Genomic DNA, 21,422 nt, shown 5'->3' with positions numbered 1-21,422 from the left:
CCCATCAAAATAAAGTTGGTGACATTCATTTTCCAGTCGGGCGCAAGTTTGCAGTTTAATGTAATTATTTGAGTAAAGTTACACATCGATCTGATGTTTTCATCACTGCCACAGAAGTTTGAGTGATGTTTAGGCCACATGCTTCATATACATCACGATTTATTCAGCTAATCTGAATAGAAATGCACTTAGTGTGAACTTACATGCAGCCACCAACCAAATAGTGACCAACCATTCTGCTCATTATTTTTCTGCCTCTCAAATCTTATGCAAGACAGTTTTGGGAAATAAGCACATTTTATCGGGTCTTCACTTTGGGTTCAGAGGTTCATGTTAGAATTTGGTTTAAATTCTGTTTCGTGTAAGGGTTGAGGTTAGTCATTTAAAAACTCACTAGCTGTGAAGGTTGAGGTTAGAACAAGGGGCCAGAAAAGTATATAAATATAAACGTGCGTGTTTCAGATATGAACTGAGCCTGGGAATTTCTCCGGACTTTGCCTTTCACGTACATAGAACGCAGCAGGAGAGGGTCTGGGTCAGACGTGCTCACAACAACAGGAAGATGTCCAGAACAAACATAAAGGACGAGAGACATGACGTAGAATTTCCACTGAGGGAAGCAGCTGTTTAGCTACAGCACATTGACACTGACAGACCCGTAACCACCAAAACCTCTGCGATCTCGTCTTCTTTGCGAGTTGACATCTTCTTCGTCGTCTCCTACACGTAATAGCACCTCTTTTTCAATCCAAGATATTTATGTTCTTCTAGTTTTGCATTTGCCGTGTTTTCCTGCTGTGGTTTCTCGTGAACTCACTCCGACTTTTTATGAAAAACATTTTACTTGGGCTAACCCTGCAGGAAAGGTTCCGGAAACCGAGCAGCTCCTCGGGAAAATGTCCGAAGTTCAATGCAAGTCTGAAAGCAGCTTTAGAGAACTACAACTACATGAAATATTAGGTAATTTGTTTTCTTTTGTTTTAAATATAAAGCGGGGATAAAGTGGATGACAAATCTTTTGAAATACTTTAGCATTCATGCTAGTTAGCGCTTTAGTGAGAGCTCGTTATCGTTTTTATGGCTAGGTAGCTAGGTTAGCTTCTTCTTCTAACCTTTGGCTAAATAAAAAAAAAAGCGCTTAGAAAGACATTTAAAAAATGACTCACCTGAGATACAGCTGTGAAAACAAACCTGAAATAAAAATAGAAGTTTAGCTCATCGTTGAAGCGGCAGAACAAAGTTTCCCTTACTTGCAAAATTAGCTTAATACACAAAAGGTGTTAATGATGTCCAGACATTACAAAACACACCTAATACAAACTAAGAAAAATCCATAACAACACACACAACATATAGCCTGAATATTGTAGTATTATCGTGTGGTTTGTGTACATATTTACTACATGTACCAACATTATAATTCATCCATGTTCCACACAAACAAGTGGTATTTACATTTGACCATTTAGAGGTTTTCTACACAACTCCTCTGAAATGAACATCTCCAAGCTAACACGTCTGGAAACACACACACACACACACACACATAAAGGATGATGTACTTACAAGCAGGCCTAACTTTGGCAACAACAACCTGTGCATCCTGGAAAAACACATCCTCGTTAGCTGTGGACGCAGAGCAGCAGCATCTTACTGTCGTTTGTGACACTTGGACAAAGAGTAAACAGCCAAATGAACCCGGTGTTTACCTGAAATCTGCGTCTCGTTAAAAAAACTTTTTTTGGCGCGTCTCCTCCTTCCAGTTGCGCAGCTCGTGTGAACGCAGCATCCAGCGCCTCCTCCTGAGTGCGTTTCCCTCGGAGCTGCTCCCACCACAGATCCCAGCTCCGGACAGCACGAGGGAGGATGAAGCGGAGGAGGCTGCAGGGAGGAGTGGGTGGAAACCTGCAGCCTGCACTGGGATGACTAAAGTGCGGTTCCGGGACCTCCAAGGGCCCGTCGAGTGGATTCCAGGGGTCCAGTCCAGCTAGGGGCTTCCATCATTATGTAATACACCTGGTGAGTGTGAATAAAGGTTTCTGCGGGTTTCCACGAGTTCAGTTCAAGACTTTCTGAGACCATGATGAATTAAATTTAAGACCTAAGAATCACAGAGGCTGCTTTGACATCTATTTAGTTTGGACCGAACATTCAGTCTTTTCATTTTAAAGGGATGGTTCATTATCTACTCACCGCTATGCCGAAGGAGGGGTGGTTGAAGTGTTTGAGTCCACAAAACACTTCAGGAGTTTCAGGGGTAAATAGTGTTAGTAACTGAGGGACCGATTCTTCAAACGTAAAAAAGCCCCGACATTCAAATTCGACTGGAAATGGTCATTAACACATTAAGTTTTTAGTCTAAATGTCCTCTGTGATCCTCGTCCGGAGCCGCGGCACACACCTCACACTTGGACGGACGGAAGTATAAATGCAGTGACGGTCGGAACGTTTGAAACGTACGCATTAAATTTCGTAAGTAAAGGGACCATAAACTAGTCTTTAATGTAAACCAAAACGTGTCTCAGACATGGTCCAGATTAAACTTCGGATCAGCTGCAGTGTGAATACATTTTTTGGGGGGGAAGTTACATTAACATTAAACAATTACAGGAACCTCTAGAAGAGCTCATAGGATTGCTTGTAATCTTCATTCCCAACAATATCTTTGAATGATGAGGATGATATCTATGCTGGTAGTAACCGGTAGTAACGGCATAATACTAGTGGCAATTCTCAATGTAGGGTGCCAGCCTTTATATACAGTGCAGGCGGATCCCCTCCCCTCACACCACAATTTGACCTTCCATAAATTAACACATATGAATGTAAAGATTGATTTACATGTTTCACTGATGTAAATAAATCTTACAGAACACTTCCATAGAGCAACACATGGTTGTTCACGTTTATATTTCACTGACTTTTGATACTTTACTATTTAATTCAAGACAGTTGAATTAGAAAAAGCCTTAATAAACGTTTCGGTAAACATGTTAAACAATTCCTACTTTTAGCCTGTGCAATATTTCAGTGCCAATTCACAATCATTCAATAAAAAAAACATCTCATTAAAGGTGCAATACTTACATGGTTTAGTGAAGAGTGCAACACAATCCGATAGGTTTGTGTTCCTGTCAAATCAAGGCATATTAATTTATTGTATTATTTCTGTTCCCCTTACATGATATAGACTTACCAGGTTTTAATAAGTCTGACAAAATTTTACAAAGACATCAAAAATACTTTGTTTGAGTACATGTATTAGAGAAGTTTCTCCAGAGTGCACATTGTTACAGTTTGTGTACAAAATACAAGAGCAAAGCATTAAGTGAATATGAGAATGAAATACGCCTTCAAAAAATCCTATACAGCAGAGAATCCGGACATACACGTTCAGCACTTTTTTTTTCTTTTTACAAAACACTGTGACAAAAAAAGCTGCTCGTTGAACTGTTGCATGTCCGAATCAATAAAAATGCAAGCGAAAATAATTTAGTAGCCTCTGAAAAATATAGTACAACAGAGACGGTTTAAATTGTGTTTATGCATCAATAATAACTGATGAGTAAAGTCTTAGATCTAATGCATCCTTCAAAAATAATTTCAAAGCACTTAGAAGTACATCTCAACACTAGTGCTGCATTTACATCGTACGAGAAATGACATGAAGGCTTACGCGTGGAAATCAAAGTTAATTCAAAGTGTGCAAATTAACGACTATCAACTTGAATGGAAAGAGTTTCTGCAATGTCCGCTGCCCGCAGTGTGAGGTTGGTAATGATGGGGTGTGAAGAAAAAAAAAAAAGATACTAGCTTCTTATTTCCAGCATTTCAGATTTCTTCATGTCAGCAGTTTATCAGTTACAGTAAATCCTACATGATATTTGAGCATCGTAAAGACCAACACTTAGTCTGTACACGTTACACCCAGTGTGGGCTGCCTTTGGATGGGATCGTGTAGACTATTTTGCTCACAAGTCGATTTCTAACAGCAGTGTGAGTGGACGCACACATATCCTCCTCTGTGCTCTTATCTGAAGCGGCAGAGCTCCTGCTCTCTCCTGCCCCCTGTTCGTTCCAGGGGGAGGACAAGGACTGCAGGGCCGAGTGGAGTGTGTCTCGTGCAGTCACGACGCTCTGAAGACAGGGGAGCTGCGAGGACGCCAGCAGTGCTGCCTCCTTGGACAGACCCACGATCAGCTCGTCGACGGCCTTGGCAGAGGAGGAGATCTGCTCGCTGCCGAGGTTGGAGTCTCTGTCTTTTCCTGGGAGGAGAACGATCGTCAGACAGGAGAAGTGACACAAACAGTAACGATAATCTGCTGCACTTTCACTGAGGCTGGTTTTATTCACCCTGTTCATGCTCAATTCTGTCATCCTGCCAACCACACAGGCTTTTAACCAACCGTCAGAACTGTTATGGTCAAAATGCATTTAATCCAACAAAAACTGGTATTATTATAGCAAAATAAAAGTAAAGCATAGTGTATGCTTTGATTGGCTGGGACATTGGGAGAGCTGTAATAAAACACCCAATAAAACTACACCTTTTACAGCCGTTTATTATACATTCTGATGCTATGACAAACCACTACATGAAGCATCCAGTAGCTGTTAAACTGATAAAACGATTAAATGCATTCAGTCATTTGTTTTTAGTGCTGAAAATGAATAATAGCGACAGACCTGCTTTTATTAAATAAAACGCCTGCCTTAGCCTTTCTGTCATATTTTACTGTAGTACGTTTAGATAATCGTCTTAATACGTCGACACAGTGAAGGACAAAGGGCTAAAACAACTGCCTCCGTCTTTAGTCCTACTGTTATTTTCTAATGCTCGTGACTTCAGGATGTTTCCGGTGTTAGTCAGTCTGGATACGACTCACTGACTGAACACCCAGATTGTGTGTGTGTGTGTGTGAGAGAGGCTTCACCTCGCAGGGCGGCAGACAGAGAGGAATGCAGCTGTCTGATGGCCTGGTTCAGCAGGAACAGTTTGGTCGCTGCATCCCTCAGTTGCTTCAGATGGGAAGCAGAAGCCTCCTCCGCCCATTCCTCCACCTCCTCTGAGTCAGACTCCCTCTCCTGTTTGAAAATCAGAAAACACACAGAATAACAATAAATTAACAGCTCTGTATGTAATGACACCAATAATTAAAAAGCTAAAACACCCATAAAAACCATACCAATATATGCTTTAACTTTTCTGAATATAATACACCTGCTCGGATGTCAACCACTGAGAAGCTCTGCTGAAACATCAGGGCTTTTAAGAGCATTGCTTGATAGCTCAAAGCACATGGATAGTAAAGGATATTATTAATCATCAAATTGTCTTATACCAAAATTCAAAATGTATCAATCTGACCTGCCTCACAGCTTCGAACTTCTATTGTTTTCATGTTATTGGCGTCCAATTCAGTAATCAAAGGATATTTGTGCTCATTTGATTTTTATTATTACATTACTGCACAAATCCCAAATAGGCCATGAAAAAAGAAATGGTAATAAAACATAGTTAACTATGTATCAACATTAATTATTTTAAGTTCAGACAAGGACTATTAGTGATATGTTTGTGTATCAGTGCATTAAAAAGCTTTTCAAATTTTTTCTTATTTTGAATTTTGATATGACTGAGAACAGCCCCTTTCTGAATAAATGCTAAATATTAAGTCAAACAGAAAACACTCACACCAAAGATGCTTGTGCATCCACTATCACGCACAAGAGCAGTCTGTGTTACAAGCTGCATGCAAAAAAAAAAAAACACCCACAAGAACAGCATGTATGTTGTTGCTTCGAGCCATAACTCAAGTTTATTTGACCACATAACACAGTGGGCAGCAAAATGCCCCTGCGCCCATATGTGTCCGCGATTGGTTTGAACAAAAAAACAGCTAGTTTGTGTGGCTAAGATAACAGCAAACAAGCCCGTTAGCTGTGACTGATGCCACTTCATTCAACACATTCATTACCTGGATTATCTTCAAGGGGTCACTGCAGGGAGATAAGCCTACAGACCATTGAGCTTTACACGAACAATAAAAGGCTGAGTGGCATCTTTAAAAGGGCTGCTGTGGGAGCGGGTATTAATCTGTAACATTAAGCCCATGTCAAGATGGAAGACTGTTTTTAACCTTTACACATCCAGGGAGGCTTTGCTGGGCTTCTATTCTGTCTTTAACCACAGTTGACAAAAAACAAGACTACTGGCAAACTAGAATATAATACATTGTGTAAATTGTAGTAGTAAATTGTTTAGGTTAGTTATGGTTTAAACAATATTTAGTTAACTCAAATACAAGCCTTTTGAATTTAAGTTGATAATCAAAGAAAAGATATTTCTCTTACAAGGACGTCACATTACTACTCACCGAAATATGGCAATGCATGTAGCTCTGCAGAGCACATGATAAATCAAGCATCTTGGATTTAAGGCTCTGCAGGACCTGTGAGCAGAGATAACAGGTATCAGTATGAGCAACTCTTAAAAAAAAAACATTTATGTACACATTCATGGTACATGATCATGACAATTCTTGTGGAATAGAATACATGAAGTAACAAACAAAGTGTTTTTAATAAATGATCCTGATCTCTTACTGGGTTCCTGGGATACGCCAGCTGAGCGTCTCTCAGCATCTCCCTGGTGATGGTGAGACTCTCGTTTAAAAGAGAGCGAACGCCTCTGTTGGTCCCCTTCAGTACACACATGGTCATTGAAGGCTGAAAAGATGTAATCATATAATTGCATAAATCACATTTTTATTACAAATCTTGTTACATATGTTTTTTATTATTAAATTTTGACCAATAGAGATATATAATAGTACATTTTACAGGAGAAAAATAAACGTATATGGTATGTCTTTGTTTGCCATTTCTTCTTACTGATCAGTCAACATACAGTGAACACTGATGCAGACGTGAAAATAAAATATTTTTGAAGACCTCAAAGAAAATGCTATTTTCTTTCCAGAACAAACATGTTCCCAAACATGGATGTCTTTACAATTTTGGCATACATCCCAATATAACAAACAGATGGGCTACCACGTATATGACTGGAATATTCTGATATCAGCCGATATTCTGGGCTGGCCACTTTTTCCCTCTTTTTTGACATTTGGTGCGGTGATTTGACATAACATTTCTCAGAGATCACCTGACAGACAAACCATCTTAAGGAAGCACACAGCAACCATGTGGTTGTTTCGACTTTTTAAAGAAAACATCAATAAGAAAAGAGAGGAAAAGTATTTACATCCAAATATCCCCACCTCCTCATATCTTCCTTGCTTTGAGATCCACACAGCTAATATTTCATTCTCTGGTATTGTGGAGCAGGGGCTTGATTATAGTGAACCCTAAAGCCTTAGCAGAGATAGTAGCTGCTAAGGTATTAATGGTGGTGTTACCTTGCCTGTGGCCTGGGCACCCAGCTCCATAGCATTCAGCGGCATGCATGTCACTGCCGCCAGGTGGCCGAGTGCAAGCAATGCTGCATCCAGGCACTGGCTGCTCTTCCTCCGTGCCTCCGTCACCATGGATGTGATCTCTGATTCACAGCCCTGGATGAGGAGAAAATTATCATTTCAGTAAAAATCAAGTCAGCACAAGCTAACTGACACACAGGCTGAATTAAAATTGATTTAATAGTGAATGAATGTAAGCAAGCTAACAAAGTAGCCCACGTAGGCTGAGGGGTCTGTAAATAAATAAAAATAGTTGAGAATGTGAAAAATCGTGAGTGAAAGGGGAAAATTGTGTGTTTAGGTGCTGAGGCTGGTAAGGAATTTAGATTTAAGTTTCATATATTCATGTTCTGTTTGGGGCTCAAGGATGAGAATTCCCTCCGCTTGGCCATTTCCATAGACAGAGCTCAAACAGCTCAGAGCTAAGATCCGTCAATCAATGCTCTGCATTTTGATTAGCCGCCCCTGTCCAAACTACGCTAAACTGAAAATCATTTTTCAGCTCCGATTTTGCACTAACATCAACTCATTTATATGTTGCAAGTGTCATGAAAAGCATGATATGTCACCGCATGGCCTTTATTCCAGTGCTGTCGTTTTTGTGTTCACCTGAATGAGCAGCTGAAAGAATCCTCCCATCTTCTTCACTTGGATCTTGAGTTCCTCAGTGATGGTGTAGAGGAAGCCAGAGACGGGTTTAACGCTCACCACCCACTGCTTGGTCACAAACGCTGCACTCTCTATGGCTGTGGCGGCCTTGACCAGCTGAGTCTGGGCCACCAAGTTGCATACAAACACTGCAGGAGGAAAAAACGGTTCATATACACCTTCACAATAAATCCAAACGGAAAAAAAGATCAACCTTGGCCCGAATGAAGAGAGAAATTGGGACATCAAGTCTGTATGCAAGGTCAATTATATGCAAAGTGATTTTTCTAGTCCTTGCCTGTCTATCTACTCACTTGTTACACATAAAAATGAGTGAAATTCTCACCGTTCTCCTGGCTGTCATCGTCCTGGCTGTCGTACAGGTCAGATAAGGTTTGAACTGCCTCGTACACCAGGTTCAGATCAGAGGCCAACCTGTCAGCCAGGCTCTCATCTGTCGCACTGCATCCACGGAGACGGGCCACTGATTGACCGATCAGCTCCTTGCAGATGCCGGGCAAGGCAGAGTCTGTGCTGGTGGAGTGGGTGGAGGGAGGTTTGGCGACACCCATCAACCCTGGGACGAACATAGTGAAGACAAAGGGTGTGCATCGATGGTCACATTAAACAGCATTCTTATAACGTTTGTGTTTGTTTTGTAGCAATCATGAAATGAATAATTCAAGTAGTTTCATTCTGCGCCTCACCAGCAGAATGGGAGGAGCCATTGTGGAGGCTCTGAATCGGATGAACCCGGATCTCGTACAGACGCCCGGAGATTCTCCTGCTCTTCAACAAACTCCTGCTCCTGATGCCAAACAAACCAAATTCCAAACTCTATGAGTAAATGTTGTATTTACATCTACACTTTTTTAAATATATTGATGCCCTCAATCAGAAGGATTTGGTGCTCCAATATATACACTTACAATTAATTTACTATGTTCATTTCTGTTTATTAAAGCTAGGGTTGGTAATCCTGGAAAAGTTAGCAAGAGCCGGCTTTAATTTGAAAAATGTGCAACTGATATAGGATTTCAACAAATAAAATTATTGTGTATCAGAAACAAAAACAACTTACCAACACTACCTTTAAAAGAATAGAGTGCAAAAGCCATTTGACTCATTGCAGCTCCTACTTATTGTCCCATTTGAATGCTTTAATTTACTCTAATTAAATGTAAGCAGCACCATCTTTGAACGGCTTTGGACATTAAAATAATTCAATTGTAAATGTGTTATTTTGCCCCTGTGTATGTTAAACTCAGGAGTAAAAGGTTAAGAATAAAAGTTAAATACATTTTGAAGGAAAATAAACTTTACTAGTTATTATGAACAACCTTTAGGTGGGAAGGTTCAGTAAACAGCTGCGGTTTTTATGGAGACAGAGAGAAAAAAAAGTATAAAAGGAACAGCAGACCGTGTGCCATGTTTCATTTGGCTGAGTCTGCTGCTAGTTCAGGCACCACCAGAAACACCATAAACACGTTTTCACAAGAATAACTACAATATGAGGGAAAAATGTTGGGGATCTGCATGAACCACAGGTGCCCTCTGTGTGTGTGTTTGGATTATTGGTTGTAGAGTGAGAAACATAGGGACCCTCAGCGCCCTTTCATTCTCTAAACCCCTTGACCTGGCCTGCATGGAAATAAAATTAATAAACAGAGCAAAAGGAATAAAGAGGGAAATATACCGCGGGCAGCAACTTCATGTCAAATCTTCAAGAAAGAAAAAAAAGGATGTGTTGAAAGTCAAAACTATGTGCCAGCTTGTAAATTACATCGGTGGAGACTAGGAACTCTTTGTGAAAACAACCAAAATCTTCCAAACTGTTTGACAAAATGATTTTCCATGTTCCGTCCACATACTTTTCAACTTTCCATATACATCCATTTGTCTGACATATTGTTCACATTAAAAGAGTTGAGCACGAGGGCTGTGAAATTTAGAACCACGTGCATTAGGGCAAAAGTGTTTTCCATCCAAGCCCTGAGAACTGTTGACTGATGGGAAGGAAGGCAGAGATGCAGAGAGGCCCCTCCCTCAGCAACACGCTGTAAGGGTTTCTGAACAATTGCCTACTAACAAATTTTCAATAACTGGACAAGACTACAATTCATTTCCTGAAATCTAATGTAAATGTATGGTGCTGGAACGATCCACTGATGGATAGGAGGGGAGAGAAGAGCTGGATAATTACCTTCGGCGTGAGAACGATGAGGTGGAGGCAGAGGAGGCCGATATATCTTGCTCCCACTCATCATCAGGGTCATAAAACACGTCGTCATCTTTAGAGGTGGAATCCCCCTGCGGAGAGTAAACTATTGCTGACATGCCCGGTCTCATTTACACAACTTAATGAGAAAAGCACGGCAAAGTGAAGCAGCATCCCTCTGTCAGGCATAAAACGACCCACTCTGGACTGTAAATAAGGTCAAACATCTGGGAAATTGGCAATTGCACTTGAGCTGATGTCAGAGTGAATATGCAGAATGAGGAACAGACAGGCTGGCTGCTGGAATATGCTTCATTCAACAGCCATCATCTATTAGCTTGTTAGAGCACTGGTAAAAATTTTATAAATGAACCTTCCTGTGAATTTCAAAGCTATTTTTTTGTAATTGAGTGCTCATCATCAAGTGTCTGCTCATTGCATGTGCTTCATCATATGAGACTTTTAAGGGTGTAAATATGTTTTTGATTTATTGCACCGATGATCATTCTGACTATACACAATACTATGGAAATAAAATAGGTCTACTCTATTACATGTCAATTATTCTTTACAACCCTCAATGATTACCAGAGGCAGCTTGAACTGATCTAAGATAAGTAGCCAAAATACTGCAAATACCCTGAATAAGTTAAAAGCATATGACAGGGTTAAGATTCTGAATGTGAACCCTTTTGGTTTCTGTTTCTAGTTTGACCAATACATTTTGAGCAGGCTTTTTTGACTAAGCCCCAAAATATTGGTTGTTGCCCCCAGAGGCTAATGCATCGTCAGACAAGCTGACGTGCTCCGAGACCCCAAGACTGAGGTAATCACACATCACATCTACTTTCCAATCGATCTGATCAGTATGGCTTTGGAAAAGTGAACCAATCAAAGACAACATGTTTCGACAGCCTTCCTCCTTTAAGGGAAGAGCTCTCACGACTGAACCTTTGAGCAACCAGTTCGTGTTCTTTTATACTTTGTTAAAAATCATCATTAAATATGTTCAGGTTCTTTCCACATCAGGAATCAATAATCATTCAATCAGAAAAGGGAACATGTTGAAGGCAGAACTGATTTGAGGCCAACCTGGTCGAGTTCCCTCATGGCAGCCATGTTGTTTTGGAACTTGTCCAGACTCCAGAACGTGGAGATCCCCAGCTTTGTGTTTTGAACCCGCACCTGGAGCAAACCACCCGTTTCCAGATTCTCGCTGTCGGAGCTTTCATGTCTAAAACAGAGGAGAGTCAAGTGAAGGTTTTATTGATACAGTTAAGCTTTGAATAACAGTGTAATTATGGTAAAGTCTTGCTGTAAAATAAGAAAGCCACCACGTCAATGAATAAATGAAAACAAAATTTACAATACCTTCTAAAAATTGTGTTTTTCTTCAGTTTAGAACTGATCTTATTAGCTTCCTCAATCATCAAGGACATCTTCATGGCATCCCAATGTGGAGAGACTGAAATATAGAAATGAAACATGTCAACTACAACCACCAGGTACTGTTTGTTTCCAAGAGACATTGCTATTGGAAAAATAAGTAATTAGTATTCCAATCCATTACATGATTCTAATGCAATTTAGTGAGATTAAAATTCTTACTTTGCATTGTATAGTTTTTTTTTTGGAACCACCCTCTACAAGAGTTGTCTTTCATTTCACTATAAACAGCTTAATGGAGAGATCCCACCCATCCACGGTGCCAGATGGGTGGGATCTGTGTGGGTGGATATCGTTCCTAACTCCAGGACGTGGTCGTGACTTAAAAGATCTCACCATTTCTCGGAGTGTGGATTTCCCTCAAAGCTCTTTTCTTCTGCAGCTCCTCGAGCTCTCTGCCAATCTTCTTCTTCTCTTCCTCCAGGGCATCAACAATCCTCACTTGACTTACACGGTGTTCCTCCATCGCCTGGAGTGAATCATGGTAATGTACACACTATTAAAAACCACCAGGCCAAAACATTATGCCTCTAGCCAAGCTCTACCACAACCCAAATGGCCCATCAGTTAAACATAAACCCCCGTGTCAGCACATTTGCTTGAGCTTTTCAAGCTCTTTTCAGATCATCAGAAAACATGAGAATGCGCAAATTAAGGAGATGATGTCATTTACAGTTACAGGAATAATCATATTTCCTATCGAGTGACGTCTGAAGATCAAGAGAGAGAGAACTGGAGAAAGCTGACTGAATTAAGATCTGTTACTTATTATCTCTTGGATACTGCAGCTCCACCAAACCACTAGTCTGAATCTCTGAGGCCAAGTTGTTAGTATTTAGGACACAGTCTCTTCCAAAAGAAAATGGGAGTTAGCTCAACAGTGCAAAGGCCTGTAAAACTGTTAATATTCTAATATTCTGAAAGGCTAATAGACATTGACAGTGGGATAAAGCAAATAAACTTGTTTTTTCATGGAACAATCCCTAACCAGCACTAAGACAGCCTCCTTGGAACTTAAAATAGTTGAGCCAAGTGAAGAGGAAACATTCCCAGGTTTTGCTCCGTGTCCTGACCTGGGCCTCCATGTGCAGACGGAGGTGTTTCTTCTGGGAGTCCACCTCCTGTTCCAGCCCCAGCTTGGCCACCTTCAGCTCTGCCATCTGACTGGCCACCCTCTGCTGGTCTAATTCCTGTTGACGTTTCCACGCACTCTCCTCGTTCTGAATAAATTACATTTTGCCATTACTCAATACTGGCAGCACAACTTGACAGGGTGTAGGGATATACATAAATTACACATGACAAGAAGTATCTGACGGCTCTGATTATGCAATGCAGTACACGGGGTGAAAGAAAAAGAGCTTATTGATTTCAATTTGTTATCAAGGTAGGTTTGATAACAGGTAAAACTTTTATGTAAATTAACTTTCAATCACTGCAAACATACAGAACAGGTAAATATTTGTGGAGAATCCTCACAACACAGTACGGTATAAAGAGTGCAGAGGCTGTGGTTTCCTGCCAATGGGTAACACTTAATCGTCCTGATGCCTTCACCAGCTAATAATAAAAAAAGAGAAATGGAGGTGTAGTGTACCAGCTCTCTCTCCAGGGCATGAATCCTGTCCTCATAAAGCGCCCTCTGATCACAAAGCTCCTTCTGGGCCACCTCCTTTGCCATCTGGATTCCCTGCATCATCTCCTCCTTCGCCTTCAGATGGGCTTCTTCAATTTCTGCCTCCAGCCTGAGAAACACAAAGATGTCTTTAGGGAAATTTTACATATGTTACCTTGAAAAGAACACAGGGTAGCAGGTCGTGATGGTTTTTCCAACTGGTCATTAGACTCACTGAGCTCTTTGAGCCTTAAGTAGTTCATTTTTGGCAAATTCAAAATCTTTCTGGCCATCGCCTGCGACTGTCCAACACGATACCCGCTTCCCGGACTGCACCTCAGCTGGATGGTTAAAGCGGAAGTAGTGGTCTCCGCCTAGAATCACCCTGTCACCCTGGAATTAAAATACATAAGACAGGAAAAGTGACTTATATGCATTAAAAAAAACTTTGGACAAATGGGTTGGTCGTATGATGGACATGATCTACTCACATGATGGAGGACAGTGGACTCTGAGATCAGGTTCCCATTAACAAAGGTCTTGGCACTTTCCATGGGTGTGATGCTGACAGTACCTTGGATACTGTTTATAACGCTAAAATAAATACATAGATAAAAACATTGAAATAACATTTTAAAGGGACAGCGTTAATTAATTTATGAGCACTTTGTTTTTTAATATAGAATAGAATAGTATAGTAGTGGTTCACACTATTAATTCAACTCAAGCAGTTGCCACTGTTCTCACAGCCCGACAGGGATCACTTCTCACCAGTGCTGGTCGGCGATGAGGGCTCCATTCAGCTGAATGTCTCGGCTGGAGTCGGACTTGAGCTTGCCCACCGTGGTTTGACCCTCTTTGATCATGTAGAGAAGCATCTCAGACAACTGAGGATCCTCGTTCAGGTTCACCAGGTTGGGAAGACGATTGTCCACTTTGAACGTCACGCCTGCTTTCTGGAGAACAAGTACATAGTTGACAACTGATATTGTCTTCCTGGTTTTAAATGTTTCATAAAATGTTAGTATGAGGACACAGAAAAACTTTGTACTCATTTTTTCAGAGCGCATTACTTTCAGTTACATCATAAATAAAGCATCAATGTTTTGTTCTGAACAAATTACCTGCAACTCTTTGGTCTCCTCCCGTTTGCGTATTTCAGCTTGTTCCAGTTTCTCTCTCCATGCCCTGTAACAAAATGAAGTTAAAACAAAAAATTTAAATCATCTATACAGAAAAACAAATCTTTTATCTTCAAATTTTATCACATTTTCAAAGGTTGATGTTTAAATATATGACACATTGTGTGGAAGAAAAAAACATATTTATGAATATATGAAAACTACTTTCCTATTCAAGTGAACAGGGAAAGTTGTCTCTCATTTTTTGACTCGTTTGTATGAACAGACTAAATATGAATAAATAAAATATATAAACCGTTACATAAGTATTAGTGCAAACTAAATTTAAACAGTGAATACCAAGGGAATATGAAGAAACGCTTTGTTATTACGTTCATTTAAAACATGGAAATCTGCCACAGCTTTCTCTATGATCCACTTAAAAAGAAAAATGATAATCGTAGGGTGTGTCAGGTCAAAGGAATCAAATAAATAAATGCATGATGACTGCAGTAATGCTGACCGGTTGGCCTCGACCATTTCTCTCTCTTGCTGACAGAGCATAGTCTTCAGGGCAGTGATCTCCTGCAGAAACAGCCGGACCCTGTCTGGTTCGATCCCCTGTGAGCTCATCTGGGCCGCCCGCAGCTTCTCCACCTCCGCCTTCAGCTCTGAATCAAACACACACACACACACACAGTTTGTTCAAAATACTTCATACAGCTAAATTATATAATGAAGCAGCACTGAGGAAATATAAACTTAGATGAATACCAATACTGTCAAAAAAAATTGCAGAGTTACATAAAGGTCCCAACAGTTTGTTTTAGGGCATGACTTCAACAGAGGAATCAAATACCATTCAGATTTTGTTTAAGATCTGAACAATGCCATTTACAGACGACAACTTGCACAACAACACCGACTGGATTTGTATTGTTTAAGTGATATTCACTTAGTGTCTCTCACACCGACAGGAGAGAAAACCACAGCAAGAGCTCCCCTTAGTGCTGAGAATGTGGAACAGCAGCACAATCACCTCGTGAAAAATAATACTTGCATGACAGTTAGCCGCCATGTGCAGCTGACAGTGCATAAATATGGCCTGGAGGCAAGGTTAGGGCCAAGCCTTAATTGAACTGGGTAGTGCATAAGTTGGTGATGGATAGATGGGCAGACAGGAGGGTATATGTGGGAGAGGAGAGAGAAGAAGATCAAGTGCAAGACATGAATAGTAAGATAGACGTGCACGTATAAAGAAAGAGAACAAGAGACAGAAACAAAGAGAGGCAGCTGGAGGAGCTAATCAAAAGAGAATAAATGACGTATATACATATAAATAAGCTGTTGAAGACAGAGGGACTGTTTGGTGAGTGCCCTCTGTTGCTTTAAAACTTGATTTTGTACAGCTGAGATTTTTTTCAATGTACAATCACTGTTGCCAGATGCCAGGAGGCACACAGGGTAGCAACATCAGTCGAGCTTAGAAAAGCCATTTCCTTGTGAAAAGGGACATGCAGGTGTGTGCTGTTCGTGTAGGATGGCAGATGTTCAGGTTATAAAAATAAAACAGAACCTCCAGAAAAACATAATGTCCATGAATGTGCACGGCAGAAAGGAAGAACTCTCTTTGAGATCAAAATTGTTTTCTCAAGGGAGAAAGGTGTTATGCCCCCCTCTGTTGTAGTCACAAAGGTCACATCCATGTATATATTTATTTTTTAATATATTCCCTGCATGAATGGACAAGTTCTCGAACAAACAGTGATAAGACGTATTAAAACTACTTCCTATCTATTACTACTATTTGGGTGTAGATAAATAAACAGGTTTAAAGGCATATTGCAGTTTCAACAAAAGCTTTGTTGATGTGGTTATTCTGAGTGTCTCACCTCTGATGAGCTTTGCACTGGTGTCTTCATTGACCTTGGCCACGTTGATGATTGTCCGGGCCTGCTGGGCATAGCGGAGAGTGCTTAGAGTTTCCTCCACACTGCTGCCTGCTGGGCTCAGTGTGGCGATCATGGCTGTCTTGGAGTTTCCCCCGAGGCTCTCTTTTAACAGCCTGCAGAAGAAAAACTGGGGTCAGGATCGTGGTTCCAAATTTAAAATGTTGATTGGCTCAGAGATCTGCACAACACTGTATTTTCAGTACAGTTACTACAATTGCTATAGGCTCCCCAATTTATAATTATTAATAATTTCATTTATTTAGATTTTTCCAGTATTGTGAACATCTGTATTTGTAAGAATCATCTTCTTCATAGAACACCTTCTTGGATGTACAAATACACTTTTGTACAGTATGAAAGTGCGAAACAATGTTGTTTATATCATGCTGTTAATTTTCTTTTTAAGCTAATTATGAGAGTAAACAAAAATAGACATTCTGTTCAACCAGAGCTAAGTGTGCACAGGCATCCTGATCTCTCACCATGTGAGGACAGACTCCCTGTACGGTATGAAGACCGTCTTCCTGGTCAGTGCTTGCTCAGACAGGGCAGAGATGACCTTTCCAAGGGTGAGCAGGGATTTGTTAATGCTAGCGCCCTCCTATAAGGACACAGGAAATGCATAGTTTTGAATACGAGAGAATCTTCAACAAAGCTAAAGCTCAGTGTGTGTGTGTGTGTGTGTGTGTGTGTACCCTGAGTCGGTCTCCGCTCGTCTGAGCCGTTTTACAGCGTTCGCTGCCTGCCAAGTCCACAAGGTTGATCCTGCTGCTGATACTGTGGTCATGTTCCTCATCCTCCACAAACTCAGTCTGCAGACAAATACACAAAGACAAACTCATTACATGTGTCACATTCAATTGGAATACATGACCAATTTCTCAGTGTGTCTCTGATGAATTAATTGTAATTATATTAAATATTTCAGACTTTACAGGGCAAAACTATTTTGTTGTGCAATTGGTGATGATACAGATACAGATAAGTCCACAGGTCGTACTTTGGTCTGGGTCATAACCAGGGTGAAGACGGAGTGAGATCTGGAGCTCTTGTCGTTCATCCCTGTAGCTGCTGTGGCTCTCTGCTTGTTTCCGAGCCCCAGCCAACCCTAAAACAGAACAGCATGAATTAAGACTGAATCGCTCAAGTGATATCAGCATTATGTATTATTTTTCCATGTTACCCTTTGAATATACTGTATCTTTGAAGCTTTATCTTCAAGTGCACATGCACAGACATTGATATCTGTACCATTGAACCTTGACTCGCTCACAAATTCATAGTGGTTCATAAGAGCAACAGGTATCTGAAAGAAGAAACTATCTTGGTAGCAGTTTCCAACCCACCTGGATGTCATTGTAAGAGCTCACAACATTCCTGTGAAGAAATGACAAAGTGAGCAATTCTGAAAATGACACCATTCAATAATGATCTTATGGTCTTATACAAAGAGCAATAAGCGTTTCTTACGTAGAAAGTTCAGCAACGTAGGGACCATGGACGGGATGCTCTCTCACCCGCAGCTGGAAACACAAATCCTCTAGGCTTTATCTTGAAGAATTCATGTGTTCTTCTGAATCATAGACTTTATACACATCTGACATATGATCTAGTAGATGTTCAATGTTTTCTAGACAGACAGGAGAGACCAAGTACTTTCCACACCAAGTTGGACAGCAAAACCGATTTATCCACTGCAGTTACTTACAGGCATCCTCCTTTGGTTTGGATCATCTCTGGTAATCAGGAGGTCGTGGATCTTCTCGTTGTAAACTTCATAATAGCTCATCTCTACATGACATTTGACCTGAAACATAACAAGTCAAAGTGTTGTAAACATTCATGTCTTTTAAGCTCTGGAGTGTTACATAGAGAAAGGGTGACGCCTCTAGTTTATTCAATCAAATCTTTGAACGTTAGAAAATAAATAAATGCTTCTACGCAACATTGTACCTCTTTATTTTCTATGGCGGTCAATCTAGAAAAAAGCTCCCGACAGAACCTTGGGATAACCCCTGCTTCTTCTCCGAAGCCCATCATCCTGCAAAACAACAATTTTAATCAAGTCAAACTGTCAGTTGACGAACTGCAATTTCAAAAAACATCATGTAGAAGTGAGTGGATGAGAGGAGAGTGATTCAATGGGAAAAGGGTGAGTGTAATAAACAGAAAATACTCACGTGTACGATTTCCCAGAGCCTGTTTGACCATAAGCAAACAAGCAGGTGTTGAATCCTTCGAAGGCCCTTAGTAGCAGAGGTCTAGCCAGTGTCTCGTACACCATCTGCTGGCTGGCAAACGTGGACTCGCTCTCATCCACCGAGCAGAAAGAGAGGTCATAGGTAAAAGAGTAACTCTGTTTGGAGTCAGGATGTTGGACAATGGTCTCCTGGCCTTTCATGAAAATGACCTGCGATGCCTTCTCTGCCTTCTCCCTGCAAAAGATTAGAAATATTCAAAAACGTGATTGCAGAAAAGGATTTCAAACTGAGCAATTCAATAAGCTAAACATGTAAATTATTTGTAGATTCCATAAAGTCTGCATTTTGGTTGTTTGTCTCTGTTGGCCCTGCAATTTGATGGCGACCTGTCCAGGGTGTAAACAACCTCTAAGCCAATGTCAGCTAAGATTGAATCCAGCTCCCACTCTGAACGGTTTAGATAATGGTTGAATAAATTATTTTAGTGATTAATCGTAGCGGGAGATGATGGAAAATGCACATCACAATTTCCCGAAGCCCAAGGTGATGACATGTTTGTTGTTTCTTTCGACCAAAAACCTAAAGTTGCTCTCAGAAGACGAAGAAAAGCAGCAAATCCTCACAACGGAGAAGCTGGAATAGTTGCTTGAGTTTTTTTCTGCCAATTAACCAGTGGATTAAATTAACTTGTCATTGAGAGAATGAGCCTAGTTTGAATTTGACACTGAGAATGTCTGAAACATGTTGTAAAATACATATATATATATTCCTGCCAGTTGTTTCATTTGTTCAAATCCCTTAGAAGTTCTGAGAGATGTCTTTGTGTCCAGAATTAACACAGTTGAATCAAATAAGATCCGATTTGACTGCACCTTGGTTTGTCATTAGTTGTATATCCTGATGTCCAGAAGAGTCAGCAGTAACTTTTGATGAACCACACCCTTACCTGCAGACTGATGAGGTGAGTAGTGCATTACCTACCGGGCACTGAAAGGCCTGACACGGACAGCCACAGTCACTGCACTGTCTTCCATCTTTAATGAATCCTGCTGCTTCACAGCCTCACTGGGACGAGACCGGGGGTGCTCGGTACTTGTTGGAGCAGGAGCAGGAGTGGAGGTCCTGGCCTGGGTCACGTCTTCCCCCTGGTTGGAGCTGGATGTCCTGATCACCCCTAGCGCAGGGCTGGGCCTGTGCACACCTGCGGACACCTTGCCCACCCGAGGAGCAGGAGCAGGCGCAGGTCTACTCTCTTGAGCTTGTTGCATTCTGGATTTGGGTCTTTCCAGACTCGCAGACTTGACCGCCACTACTTTCGGGACTTCTCTCCCTGCCAGTCTCTCGAACACGTCCCTCTTGGCTGCGATCTTCTCAAAGGTGGTCTTTTTGGTGGGGGTATTAAATGTTTGGCCCTGGTTCTCTAGTTGTCTTGTAAATGAAGATGAAGAGGAGGGTATCTTGCTGTGTGCCAGCTTCCCCTGGGTTTCCACATGAGTCTCTCTGCTTTTACTCCTGGAAGCAGCATCTCTTACACTCGCAGACCTGAACACACTCGGGGTCCTGCCGTTCGGTTCGCTGAGGACCTTCGGCGGTGGCTGCACACCAGCCCCGCTGAGCCCACGCTGCCCCAGGGCGCTCTTATCCATGGAGGGGGTCCTGGTCCTCCGCTGCAGGGTCAGCCTCTTCTCCGGAGCCGGGGTGCTGTTCTGGCTGCTTTCAGCCACAGTTTTCTCCCCCGCTTCAACCCCGGTCCTCCTCCTTGACCTCCTCTGCAGGGTGAGCCGGCCCCGGAGAGGTGTCTGCTGCCCGCCGCCGCTTTTTGACAGCGCAGAGACGACATAGGTCCTGTTTACCTGTCGGCTCTTCTCGGAAGTCCTGCTGTCCTCGCACGCAGACTCTCCGGATGTTGTCCCACTTTTCTCCAGCGTCGTGTCGGATGTTTTCCTCTCCGCCGGGCGCCCTCTGCCCCCCGATGTCCGGGACGTCGACACGAGATGGTCGTAATAAGCCGTGTGCTTCCTCGCTTGTACGCTAAATAACGACATGTTAGCCGAATGCTAAAAACAAAAGAGCTAACTGAACCTAACGGTGAGTCCACTTAGCTTAGTCCAGCTACAGCACACGACATGAACAACACGTACGTCTGACGCAAGTGCAGCTGGACATCTTAGTTTAAAACCATAAAAAACACATTAAATCGATATAAGTTGCGTCCGAGCTGAAACAGCTACTTTAGTTTATTTTCCTCCTCTTCCGCCTTCGCCCGCTTCAATTTCAAACCGTCTCCGCCGCTGACAGCTGATTGGCTGAATTCGCGGAAGTCGTGACGTCATCCCTTGGTCAAAGTAGATGTGTACCTGAGACTGACGCTAGGTGGCAGCATGTGAGCGCATTGTTGAAGTGTAAACAAACGAGATCTGCAGTTACTCATGTTTTCTTTTTCTAAAATTAGCAGCGTACCGTTAGAAAAGTGACGTAAACTACATAGTTTCCACATAAACTGTGACATATGTTTGAAAATGAATGAGGTTGAGCCATGAATTAGCTTTTACACTCAATTTGAGTCTTGGGTTGGAAAAAATAGGTCACAAACTGACTAATATTTGATCACTTTTAATATATAAAAGGTAGTTTTTTTTCTTGGACTCAAGATCACAATCAACTAGACATGAGTCAGTGGGTACAGGCATGACAAATGCTCCTGACCCCTCCTTCATAAGAGCAACACAATCAGACTGAGTTG

The 21,422-nt window shown here is 41.5% G+C and overlaps 2 protein-coding genes across 3 annotated transcripts in view; both read right to left on the bottom strand.

The window, feature by feature from the left end:
• LOC118121077 (adhesion G-protein coupled receptor D2) overlaps positions 1 to 1,986 on the bottom strand; it is an 85,248-nt gene extending 83,262 nt beyond the window's left edge. The window contains exons 1-3 of one of the 2 annotated variants that reach the window (XM_035176725.2): positions 1,710 to 1,986; positions 1,567 to 1,626; positions 1,167 to 1,191 (exon numbers count right to left, since the gene is read on the bottom strand). In XM_035176725.2, coding sequence (XP_035032616.1) covers positions 1,167 to 1,191; positions 1,567 to 1,617 — 76 coding nt within the window. In that variant the 5' untranslated portion in view covers positions 1,618 to 1,626; positions 1,710 to 1,986. The remainder of the gene's footprint in view (positions 1 to 1,166; positions 1,192 to 1,566; positions 1,627 to 1,709) is intronic. The other variant, XM_035176726.2, reaches the window with a different exon arrangement.
• A 1,136-nt stretch (positions 1,987 to 3,122) lies between these two features.
• On the bottom strand, positions 3,123 to 20,957 carry kif14 (kinesin family member 14). The gene is made up of 29 exons (XM_035177510.2): positions 19,661 to 20,957; positions 18,659 to 18,913; positions 18,432 to 18,519; positions 18,187 to 18,285; positions 17,949 to 18,001; positions 17,825 to 17,855; positions 17,479 to 17,586; positions 17,174 to 17,290; positions 16,961 to 17,079; positions 16,419 to 16,591; positions 15,050 to 15,197; positions 14,530 to 14,593; positions 14,177 to 14,361; positions 13,897 to 13,999; positions 13,641 to 13,798; positions 13,388 to 13,535; positions 12,864 to 13,010; positions 12,127 to 12,259; positions 11,716 to 11,809; positions 11,437 to 11,578; positions 10,330 to 10,436; positions 8,834 to 8,934; positions 8,473 to 8,703; positions 8,088 to 8,275; positions 7,422 to 7,574; positions 6,607 to 6,729; positions 6,378 to 6,452; positions 4,935 to 5,085; positions 3,123 to 4,265 (listed from the first exon to the last, which is right to left on the bottom strand). The coding sequence occupies exons 1-29, from the start codon at positions 20,722 to 20,724 to the stop codon at positions 3,922 to 3,924; spliced, it is 4,902 nt and encodes a 1,633-aa protein (XP_035033401.2). The 5' UTR covers positions 20,725 to 20,957; the 3' UTR covers positions 3,123 to 3,921.
• Between the last annotated feature and the right edge of the window lie 465 nt (positions 20,958 to 21,422).

Source organism: Hippoglossus stenolepis, chromosome 14, assembly GCF_022539355.2.
Source record: "Hippoglossus stenolepis isolate QCI-W04-F060 chromosome 14, HSTE1.2, whole genome shotgun sequence".
Taxonomy (NCBI): domain Eukaryota; kingdom Metazoa; phylum Chordata; class Actinopteri; order Pleuronectiformes; family Pleuronectidae; genus Hippoglossus; species Hippoglossus stenolepis.
This window is presented reverse-complemented; position numbering and strand designations above follow the sequence as displayed.

Coding starts and splice junctions, on each gene's coding strand:
- kif14 (XM_035177510.2), bottom strand. CDS start 20,724: ATGTCGTTATTTAGCGTACAAGCGAGGAAGCACACGGCTTATTACGAC. Junction 18,520..18,658: donor GGCTCTGGGAAATCGTACAC/GTGAGTATTTTC, acceptor GTTGTTTTGCAG/GATGATGGGCTTCGGAGAAG. Junction 14,000..14,176: donor CTCATCGCCGACCAGCACTG/GTGAGAAGTGAT, acceptor TATTTATTTTAG/CGTTATAAACAGTATCCAAG.